Genomic DNA, 12,458 nt, shown 5'->3' with positions numbered 1-12,458 from the left:
AGTGAACGCCCACTATCTTGGGAGGGTGAATTTAATTAAATCTAGGCAGTCAATCACTCCCTTTTACGTAAGCAAAATATTTAGAAAAACACTAACCTGGGTCTTTGGTTAATAAAATATGACCCTTGGCATTTTACCAAATCAGGGAGGAGAGCCAAGTTTCCTTGAAAGATGCAAAGATCATAAGTATAAAATTAGCAAAATCAACTTGAATTTGCACAGAGGCTAAGCTTTCACCAAGGGATCTGTAGGAATAATGGAAAGGAACTCCAGGGCTCGATCCCATTCCTCAACAACATCACAAATAAGACAACATGATTTTTCCACTACAGAAAAGATTATAAAAGCGAAAGATACGAAAAGCAAAACCTTCAGCATGAACAAGTGCAAAACCATGCAAATGAGAAATACGACGAAACAGGATTCAAAGAGGAAAAAAGAGAGAAATGAGAGAGCCCTGTCAGAAAGCTCCTTCAGTGCTGATGGTAAGGTGACAAGCTCCACCGTGGTGGACGTGGACAATGTAGTAAGCTCAGATGAGAGTGAGGAGCAGATCGCCTTGATTGAAACTGAAGCACGAGAGGAAGGTAAGAATTGGTTGTGGGAAATGGAAAAGGAGAGGCTGCAACTGGGGAGAGCAATGGCCTGCACTTAAACAAAAAGATAAACAATTCTTAGTTCGGAATCAGGTTTTTTGTCGTTCCAATTCCCCATGATTATCTTTTCAGGTTTTTTCAATCCTTTTCACTACAAATCCACAAATCATTTATGTCAGATTGAAATCAAGAACGGTTAACTAATTTTAAAATAAATGCAGATGCTTTCAAAACGTACAGTTGCAAGCTTTGAAGATCTACCATTTTTGATATCGTCCAATTGCTGAAAAGAGCATCTTCTGGTTAAAATGCAGTTCTTAAAAAGTAGTATGCATTCTAACTAACTACTCTTCCCAACACCCAGTGAGCCTGTACTATCACAGTCCCTGCAAATCGTTTCTCTTCAAGTATGTGTGTAATTTCCTGAGGGGCTGCACTGAAGGTCCTCATGAATTCTCCAGTTGCTGGGTAGAACAGTGAAGAGATATACGCTCATTTCTGTCAGCTGAAGGAATAGACTGTCATCCTGTTAGTGCGAGTTATGGAATTCCTAAAAGTTAAGGATGCCACTCCTTTAGCACATAAATCTGTGCAATTTTAAAAAGTCTCTGGCTACAATGGTAGTCAAGCTGTTAACGTTACATTAGGTTTTAATTGATGAGAGTGCTTAAACATATAATGTCTCCTGTCCGATATACAGGGTGTCCCTGATTTACAAATGTAGACTTACGAATGCTTGTACTTACAAATGTGATCATGCAGGGGTGAAATTTTAAAGTTCTGACATATGAACATTTCTTGTGTTTAAGAATAGCTACTCCCAGTGCTATGAGCAAGTGAGGTCAGGAATAGGAGGATAGAGCAGATGAATGCCTGGCTGAGGGGCTGGTGTATGGGAGAAGGATTCACATTTTTGGATCATTGGAATCTCTTTAGGGGTAGAAGTGACCTACAAGAAGGACAGATTGCATCTAAATTGAAAGGGGACTAATATACTGGCAGGGAAATTTGCTACAGCTGCTCGGGAGGATTTAAACTAGTAAGGGGGGGGGGGAGAGTGGGTGGGACCTAGGGAGATAGTGAGGAAAGTGGTCAATCTGAGACTGGTACAGTTGAGAACAGAAGCGAGTCAAACAGTCAGGGCAGGCAGGGACAAGGTAGGACTAATAAATTAAACGGCATTTATTTCAATGCAAGGGGCCTAACAGGGAAGACAGATGAACTCAGGGCATGGTTAGGAACATGGGACTGGGGTATCATAGTAATTACAGAAACATGTCTCAGGGATGGGCAGGACTGGCAGCTTAATGTTCCAGGATACAAATGCTACAGGAAGGATAGAAAGGGAGGCAAGAGAGGAGGAGAGTGGCATTTTTGATAAGGGATAGCATTACAGCTGTGCTGAGGGAGGATATTCCTGGAAATACATCCAGGAAAGTTATTTGGATGAAACTGATAAATAAGAAAGGGATGATCACCTTATTGGGATTGTATTATAGACCCCCTAATAGTCAGAGGGAAATTGAGAAACAAACTTGTAAGGAGATCTCAGCTGTCTGTAAGAATAATAGATTACATTACAGTGTGGAAACAGGCCCTTCGGCCCAACAAGTCCACACTGATCCTCCAAAGAGTGACCACCCATACCCCTTACCTAACACTACGGGCAATTTAGCATGGCCAATTCACCCGACCTGCACATCTTTGGACTGTGGGAGGAAACCGGTGCAACCGGAGGAAACCCACACAGATACGGGGAGAATGGGCAAACTCCACACAGTCAGTCGCCTGAGGCAGGAATTGAACCCGGGTCTCTGGCACTGTAAGGCAGCAGGGCTAACCACTGTGCCACCGTGCCAACCAAAATAGGGTAGCTATGGTAGGGGATTTTAACTTTCCAAACATAGACTGGGACTGCCATAGTGTTAAGGGTTTAGATGGAGAGGAATTTGTTAAGTGTGTACAAGAAAATTTTCTGATTCAGTATGTGGATGTACCTACTAGAGAAGGTGCAAAACTTGACCTACTATTGGGAAATAAGACAGAGCAGGTGATTGAGGTGTCAATGTGGGGGCACTTTGGGACCAGCAGCCATAATTCTATTAGATTTAAAATAGTGATGAAAAAGGATAGACCAGATCAAAAAATTGAAGTTCGAAATTGGAGAAAGGCTAATTTTGACAGTATTATGCAAGAATTTTCGAAAGCTTATTGGGGCAGATGTTCGCAGGTAAAGGGATGGCTGGAAACTGGGAAGCCTTCAGAAATGAGACAATGAGAATCCAGAGAAAGTATATTCCTGTCAGGGTGAATGGAAAGGCTGGTAGGTATAGGGAATGCTGGAAGACTAAAGAAATTGAGGGGTTGGTTAAGAAAAAGAAGGAAGCATATGTCAGGTATAGACAGGATAGATCGAGTGAATCCTTAGAAGAGTATAAAGAAAGTAGGAGTATACTTAAGAGGGAAATCAGGAGGGCAAAACGGGGACATGAGATAGCTTTGGCAAATAGAATTAAGGAGAATCCAAAGGGGTTTTACAAATATATTAAGGACAAAAGGCTAATTAGGGAGAGAATAGGGCCCCTCAAAGATCAGCCAGGCGGCCTTTGTGTGGAGCCGCAGAAAATGGCGGAGATACTAAATGAATATTTTGCATCAGTATTTACTGTGGAAAAGGATATGGAAGATATAGACTGTAGGGAAATAGATGGTGACATCTTGCAAAATGTCCATATTGCAGAGGAGGAAGTGCTGGATGTCTTGAAACACATAAAAGTGGATAAATCCCCAGGACCTGATCAAGTGTACCCTAGAACTCTGTGGGAAGCTGGAGAAGTGATTGCTGGGCCTCTTGCTGAGATATTTGTATCATCGATAGTCACAGGTGAGGTGCCAGAAGACTGGAGGTTGGCAAACGTGGTGCCACTGTTTAAGAAGGGCGGTAAAGACAAGCCAGGGAACTATAGACCAGTGAGCCTGACCTCAGTGGTGGGCAAGTTGTTGGAGGGAATCCTGAGGGACAGGATGTACTTGGAAAGGCAAGGACTGATTCGGGATAGTCAACATGGCTTTGTGCGTGGGACATCATGTCGCATAAACTTGATTGAGTTTTTTGAAGAAGTAACAAAGAAGATTGATGAAGGCAGAGCAGTAGATGTGATCCATATGGACTTCAGTAAGGCGTTCGACAAAGTTCCCCATGGGAGACTGATTAGCAAGGTTAGATCTCACGGCACACAGGGAGAACTAGCCATTTGGATACAGAACCAGCTCAAAGGTAGAAGACAGAGGGTGGTGGTGGAGGGTTGTTTTTCAGACTGGAGGCCTGTGACCAGTGGAGTGCCTCAAGGATCGGTGCTGGGCCCTCTACTTTTTGTCATTTACATAAATGATTTGGATGCGAGCATAAGAGGTACAGTTAGTAAATTTGCAGATTACACCAAAATTGGAGGTGTAGTGGACAGTGAAGAGGGTTATCTCAGATTACAACAGGATCTTGACCAGATGGGCCAATGGGCTGAGAAGTGGCAGATGGAGTTTAATTCAGATAAATGTGAGGTGATGCATTTTGGGAAAGCAAATCTTAGCAGAACTTATACATTTAATAGTAAGGTCCTAGGGAGTGTTGCTGAACAAAGAGACCTTGGAGTGCAGGTTCATAGCTCCTTGAAAGTGGGGTCGTTGGTAGATAGGATAGTGAAGAAGGTGTTTGGTATGCTTTCCTTTATTGGTCAGAGTATTGAATACAGGAGGTGGGAGGTCATGTTGCAGCTGTACAGGGCATTGGTTAGGCCACTGTTGGAATATTGCGAGCAATTCTAGTCTGCTTCCTTTGGAAAGATGTTGTGAAACCTGAAAGGGTTCAGAAAAGATTTACAAGGATATTGCCAGGTTTGGAGGATCTGAGCTACAGGGAGAGGCTGAACAGGCTGGAGCTGTTTTCCCTGGAGCGTCAGAGGCTGAGGGGTGGCTTTATAGAAGTTTACAAAATTATGAGGGGCATGGACAGGGTAAATGGACAAAGTCTTTTCCCCGGGATCGGGAAGTCCAGAACTAGAGGGCATAGGTTTAGGCTGAGAGGGGGAAAATATAAAAGAGACCTAAGGGACAATGTTTTAACACAGAGGGTTGTATGGGTATGGAATGAGCTGCCAGAGGATGTGGTGGAGGCTGGTACAATTGCAACATATAAGAGGCATTTGGATGTGTATATGAATAGGAAGGGTTTAGAGGGATATGGGCCAGGTGCTGGCAGGTGAGTCTAGATTGGGTTGGAATATCTGGTCGGCATGGACTGGTTGGACTGAAGGGTCTGTTTCCATACTGTACATCTCTATGACTCTATGACTCTACATCATCCTGCATTATGTTCTGAGTTGCATACAAATTGACTTGCAAACGACTCCAGAACAGAACCCAGTGCAACCTGCTTTTCCACTATTTTATAATTACTTCCAGACAAAATTAGTTATAGATTTAGAATTCTGCCTTTACCTGAGGATCAACCTGTAGTATTTTGTTATAAGGACTATGGGCTGCCTGTCATATTAACTACCTAGCTCACCCCAATAGCACTTCTCTTGTCCTTTCCTACCATCTCACTGTACCTGGAAGAACTTGCCATTCACCAGACTTCCCAGAGTAGACAGGCATCCCTGACATTAACACCTTCGTTAAACTCTGACTGAAAACCCAGCCCACTATTGCAACATCATCATACCAATGTAACAGCACAGTTGGATAAACACAGGTTGCTCAGAGTATATCGCTGGCATGGCGCATTCTTCTTGGCATATGCAGCTCCACTCTCTTGCCCCAGTTGCTGACTAGTCACCAGGCACTAAGTTTACCTGTCCTTACCTGATGATCACTGCTGATAATCTCTCCCTCCCATAGGCTTCCACACCCTCCCATTCAGGACTCCTCTTACAGCTTGACATTCCCCTGTCATTGGCCCAGTCCCTACCTTAACATATACTTGACCTTTGCCCCTTGTCTTGAATGACCCCAGTTCCTATCAGTGCAGACCACTACTTTGCCCTCCAACCCTTATCCTCCTCTCCACCACTCAGTGTACTGACCCTCAGGACTGACTGCTCTCAACTCCATGACTGACTCTGACAGACAGCCCCAGGAAAAGCTTGACCAGACTCTGGTCGTGATTGACAGTATGTGATCCTGCTGACTGTTTATAATGGCCCTACAGCATGGAACACTGACCACACCCCAGACTGTAGGCAGATATTTGCCTGGAGTGATCACACCAAGCAAGCAACTGATCATGATCCAGGACTATGTGCAGACACTACCCTCGATAGATGGTAAAACATAAAAACACAGCAATTAAGAGCAGGAGTATGTAATTCAGCCCTTCGAGCCCACTCCGTCATTTAACATGATCAACCTTGATCTTACCCAGGTCGCAACTCCACTTTCCAACTGGCTCGCCCTAGCCCTTTACCCCACATTTCATCAGAAATATATCTATTTCTTTCTTGAATCTGTTGATTGATTTTGCGTACACTGCACTCTGAGGCAGTAAGTTTCACAGATTCACAACTCTCTGAGAGAAGTAGTTTCTCATCATCTCAGGCTGAGGTTGAACCTTGTTGTATTTTAGCTAAGCATCAATTTCACTGAGTTTGACAGAAGATTTCTCTCCATGAAATCCAGCAAGATTACTCGCCATATCGTCCCAAACTCACTTCATTCACTACCAACCTGTCCCCATAGTGATGCTGTCATATGGTGCTAGCTTAACTGTACCATTGGCTGTACCTGGAAAAACTCACCACTATCAGGACGTCCTGAAATAGACCAGTGTCTTTCCTACCCATGCTATTTTTAAAAGGCACCGTACACCCACATTAACAGTCAGTACAGAGCTGCCTGCAAGGTCAATGGCATTTGTCCTGGTGTAGCAGAGAAGGGGAAACAGGCGCCTTGCTTTGTGGAGTTGAACCTGCAAGTCGCGGAGGGTGGCTGATGTATAGGAGAGTTGTCCTGTTAGCCCAGGAGTGGAGACAACATGCCAGACCCCTGCTAAACCAGGCCCAAGTTATCACCCAGGTCAGTATAGTTTCAGTCATCTTGAGCAATGCTGCAAGAAAATCAACAAACTTCTCCACTCTGCTGCCACCCTGCTACCTCGCACCCTCCATCCACCTCGCACCCTCCCCCCTCCTCACAGCCCCCCCCACACCCAAACCCCACCTAATACCCTCCCCAACTTTCCCAACAGCTCATACCCTCCCCCAACCTCACACCCTCCCTGAACCTCACACCCTCCCCATCCCTCACATCCACCCTCTCCACCTCATACCCACCCCCACCTCACACCCTCCCCATCCTTCACATCCACCCCATCCCTCACACCCACCCCCAACCTCACACCCTCCCCATCCTTCACATCCACCCCATCCCTCACACCCACCCCCAACCTCACACCCTCCCCATCCCTCACATCCACCCCATCCCTCACACCCACCCCCAACCTCACACCCTCCCCATCCCTCACATCCACCCTTTCCCTCACACCCACCTCCCACCCTCCCCATCCCACACATCCACCCTCTCTACCTCATACCCACCCCCCACCTCACACCCTCCCCATTCTTCACATCCACCCCATCCCTCACACCCACCCCCAACCTCACACCCTCCCCATTCCTCACACCCTCCCCATCCCTCACACCCACCCCCCACCTCACACCCACCCCCAATCTCACACCCTCCCCATCCCTCACATCCATCCCCTCTACCTCACACCCACCCCCCACCTCACACCCTCCCCATCCCTCACATCCACCCCATCCCTCACACCCTCCCCATCCCTCACATCCACCCCATCCCTCACACCCACCCCCCCACCTCACACCACCCCTAACCTCACACCCTCCCCATCCCTCACCCTCACCCCCCACCTCACACCCTCCCTGAACCTCACACCCTCCCTATCCCTCACATCCACCCCCTCTACCTCACACCCTCCCCCAACCTCATACCCTCCCCATCCCTCACATCCACCCCATCCCTCACACCCACCCCCTACCTTCCCCCAACCTCACACCCTCCCCATCCCTCACATCCACCCCATCCCTCACACCCTCCTCACACCCTCCCCCCCACCTCACACCTACCCCCAACCTTACACCATCCCCCCTCACACGCAACCCCCCCACCTCACACCCTCCCCCACCTCACACCCTTCCCCCATCCTCACACCCACTCCCCCACCTCACACACCCCCAGCTCACACTCTCCCCCCACCTCACGCCCTCCCTCCACCTCACACACCCTGTCCACTAACTCACACCCACCTCACTACCTCACTCTCTCCATACCTCACATCCACCCCCTACCTCACAAAACCTCCCCCCACCTCACACACCCTCTCTTCTAACTCACACCCACCCCTACGTCACACCCTCCCCCACATCATTCTCTCCCCACTACCTCACCCCCAACCTCATATCCTCTCCCTACATCACACCAACCTCGCCACCTCACCCACCCACCCGCTACCTCACATCCTCTCCATACCTCACACTGTCTCCAATACCTCAGACCTTTTCTACTTGTGCTACTGCAAACACGTTATTCCTTGCTCTCTGCCACTCTTACTGTTGCCTGGAACATCTTCACTCACTCTCCCTGCCCGTACACCCAATATCACTAACCCTGCCTGCCCTTGGTGTTGCCTGTTCACTTATTCAGGACAATCCACCACTTTTCCTACCTGCATGGCATCAACTACCGTGCCACTTCCTTTCATTTCACTCGATCCCATGATTTTTCTCATGACAGGAGGAGGCAGACAGCCAACAATAGGGCAGGAAGAGCCAAGGCAGCTGGTGTGTTGCTAGACATTTGATCCCTTACCTCTTACTAGGAAAGGACCCTAACCCTGACCACCCTAAGTGGTTGACGGACTGTGTCAGAGACCCTGGTCTGTCTCAGGAACCTCTTACTGAAGGCTGTCTCCTTTGGCTGTGAATGAAGCTTACTGACGACCATGAGAAGTGTTGCTGTGCTAAACAGCAAGGCAAGATAGAAGTAATGGGATTTTGATAGCTCAGACTGAGGCAGCAAAAGGCAAAAAGACAAGGCAGGGCTGTTCTCAGCATCCAGGTAGGACGAAGGGGAGTAAATGCTTAAAAGCAAAGGAAGAGGCCTAACCTGCAGCCAAGTCCATGCATGAGCTAGATACCTGTTGCTGCATGGAAAGTGTCCTTACTGCAGCATTACAATGTTAGTTTCCAGTATGTGCCAAAAAGCAGCACTCAACTGCAGTGTAGGTGGACAGAAAAGAAGCCATGAGAGTCCTGAGAGTCTGACAGATATCTGGTACCACCATTCATGGATAGGAGGGTGCAGATGCCCTGGAGAATGCCGTGAGATGTTGTCACTGGGTATCCAAGATGGTGGTTCAGACAGACAAGTGACAAGCTAGAGTGGCCAAGGTTTGGAAACCTTTGAAATTCCCTAACATGTCTGGAATTGTCAACATCTTTTTCTTTTATTCATTCTTAGAATGTGGGCATCACTGGCTGGACCAGTGTTTATTGCTCATTCCTGTTGCCCTTGAGAAGCTGGTGGTAATCTGCCTTCTTGAACTGTTCTAAGTAAACCCACAATACCGTTAGGGAAGGTGTGCAAGATTTTGACCCATCAACACTGAAGGAACGACGATATATTTCCAAGTCAGGATGATATGTGGCTTGGAGATTAACTTATAGCTGGTGCTGTTCCCATGTATCTGCTGTCTTTGTCCTTCTAGGTAGCAGTGGTCTTGGGTTTTGAAGGCACTGTTTAAGAAGCCTCGGTGAATTTCTGCAGTACATCTTGTATAAGGTACACCCTCCTGTTACTGACTGTCAGTGGTGGCGGGAGTGGATGTTTCTGATTTTGGGGGCAATAATGTTTGCTACCTAGTTCTAGATGGTGTGTAGCTTCTTGAATATTGTCGGAGCTGCACCCATCCAGACAAGTGAGGAATATTCCACCACACTGCTAACATGTGCCTTGTAGATGATGGACAGTCTTTGGGGACTCACAAAGTGAGTTACTTGCCGCAGGACTCCTAGCCTCTGACCTGCTGTTGTACCTAATGTATTTAAATGGTGAATCCGTTGAGCTTCTGGTCAATGGTAACTCTCAGGATGTTGGGGGATTCAGTGAAGATAATACCACTAAATGTCAAGGGGTGATAGATTCACTCTTATTGGAGATGGACATTGTATGATATTTGTGTGCTGTGAATGATGCTTGCCATTCTTGACCTAAATCTGTATTTTGTCCCGGAATTACTCAATTTGGACATGAGTACTTCAATATCTGAGGGGTCGTGATTGGTGCTGACCATTGTGCAATCATTGATGAACAATGACACCTCTGACCCTATGACAAAGGAAAGTTTCCTTGTGGCAAATAGTGGGATAGGAAGCTGCTTGTTAATGAAGCCAGATTTGTAGTTAGTGAAGCCAACAATAGGTAATAATCCTAGATAATAGGCATCTCACCACTGCCTGCTGGTAGTTTCATCTTGATGCCTGGGTCTCTGGAAATGCAACAACTTAATTCCAAAGCATTTCTCCCAGATTTCTTGCCACGGGTCACATTCTTCACAGGCCATAGGATTCTGTCTTTGCAATAGGCGCACATATATTTCCACTCTTTGATAAAGATATTTCTTTGTCAACCGTATATTTACTCCATTTTGTGGGAAGATGATCCTTGAATGGGTTATTGAGTTATGGATGTTGGACAACCAATTATACATGTAATTTGAGTATTATTTCTTCACAGGCACCTCTTGATCTCGGATTCATTCTGAACATATCCCACCCAAATAATTCTGCATATTGCACTCTTTCAGTAGTGATATTAGTGATCCACAATTGCTCTCCATCCACATGCAGCTCATCAGTGGCCTGCATATACATATTAAGTCTCTAAGAAAACTTGATTTCCAAATAGCTTTATATTTGAAAACTATTGTAAGTTTTAAGTGAGAAAATCTCACCTCCTCACCTATTCACAAAACTTCCAACAGGATATTCTACAGTGCAGACCAAGTTTTGTTTTGTCAGACATGCAGCCCAGTATCACTGTTAATCTTGCCTTCTCATGTCCTGTGGTTTCACAAGAACTGTTTTTGAACTTTATGTCAACAGTTCAGTTGCAGTTTCACATCAAAATTCATGGCCATCTCACACATTTGCCATTGTGTACTCATGCCGTTGTCACTGGTTGATAAGGATGCCAGGAAACTGGCCATTTTGGCAGAGATCTCTGATCCCTGCCAGTCTTTGAACAATTTTGCTGCAGTTCCAGTCCTTTGCAATCTCTGAAGTGGCTATATCAATAGCTGTTGCTCTGAAATGTTTGCTTGATTCAGGGCTTGATTTGGCCCACTTAAATCCGTATCTAAACATTGTATTTCTGGTGATGATAATTTTCAAGGATCCATTCTGATACACGTTTCTCAAACTTTCATGCCAATTTTGTTCCTGGCATCTTCCTCACCACAAACTAATTCTTCCATTCCTGCACCAGTATTGGACAAATACAGAATTTTTTGTTGTTATTGACCAGCTTGCAAATATTACAGCTTTTAACCTGAAACTGGCTTCATACTTCCTTCTTTGTGCCAGAGGACCATTGGTTAGTCATTCACAATGTGTGGTCTGCTACATACAACTTCTTGACAACATGCCGCATGCAACCTGCTTAATGCTATTTCAATCATTCTTTATATCAAAATGACTTAATTTAATGAGAGGGCTGAAACCATTGGTTTAGATTTAAAAGACTGAAAAGAAACATTTTTGAAGAAAAACTGACTTAACCAGTCATGACTAACATGGCCAAATATACGCATAATTTTACCCTACAAATTCTAAACATTAGAATGAAGTCAGCCTGTCTAGAAGTTGAAAATCACACAACACCAAGTTATAGTCCAACAGGTTTAATTGGACGCACTAGCTTTCGGAGCACTGCTCCTTCATCAGGTGGTTGTGGAGAACACAACTGTATGACACAAAAGTTTACAGTGTGATGTAACTGAAATTATACATTGAAAAATACCTTGATTGTTTGTTGATTCTTTCATCTGTTTGAATATCATAATAGTTTCACTTCTTTCATATGTAAATCACAAAACCTTTTTTTAAAAGTTACATTCTCAGGTTAACTGTAACAATTGGTGTCAGCCAGATAATATGGTGGCTCAGTGGTTAGCACTGCTGCCTCACAGCACCAGGGTCCCAGGTTCAATTCCAGCCTCGGGCAACTGTCAGTGTGGAGTTTGCACATTCTCCCCGTGTCTGTGTGGGTTTCCTCCCATAGTCCAAAGATGTGCAGGTCAGGTAAATTGCCCATAGTACTAGGTGTGTTAGTCAGAGGGGAAATGGGTCTGGGTGGGTCACTCTTTGGAGGGTCAGTGTGGACTTGTTGGGCTGAAGGGCCTGTTTCCACACTGTAGGGAATCTAATCTAATCATAATATGTTGAATGTGTTAGCCCCCTGTGTTCCCTGTCTGTGCCATAACGTTTAGACTGATTCTAATCTAAAAAGTGAGTTAACAGAGTCTGACATAGATTCACGCAGTTTTTGAGCAAAGTACAATGTAACTCTGCAAGTACAAATTCACCCCACAAACATATGTGTGCATGTGGGTTTATTTGTGTGTGTGTGTGTGTGTGTGTGTGTGTGTGTGTGTCTGTCTGTCTGGGGTGGGGGTTGTAAGTATGAAAGCGAGTGTATATGTGTGTGTATGTGAGTGCAGAGTGTCTCAGTCTGTGAGAGGGTGCACGTGTGAGTGTGGGAGTGTGTGTGTTTGTAGGTGTGTGTATGAGT

General features: G+C 45.6%; 1 protein-coding gene across 1 annotated transcript in view; it reads left to right on the top strand.

The window, feature by feature from the left end:
- Positions 1–256: 256 nt before the first annotated feature.
- Positions 257–12,458, top strand: part of LOC140479349 (podocin-like) — a 46,286-nt gene continuing 34,084 nt past the window's right edge. The window contains exon 1 of the mRNA XM_072573258.1: positions 257–587. Coding sequence (XP_072429359.1) covers positions 257–587 — 331 coding nt within the window. The remainder of the gene's footprint in view (positions 588–12,458) is intronic.

Source organism: Chiloscyllium punctatum, chromosome 7 (genome assembly GCF_047496795.1).
Source record: "Chiloscyllium punctatum isolate Juve2018m chromosome 7, sChiPun1.3, whole genome shotgun sequence".
In the NCBI taxonomy this organism is placed as follows: domain Eukaryota; kingdom Metazoa; phylum Chordata; class Chondrichthyes; order Orectolobiformes; family Hemiscylliidae; genus Chiloscyllium; species Chiloscyllium punctatum.
Note: the sequence above shows the minus strand (reverse complement) of the source record. Positions and strands in the feature narration are given on the sequence as shown.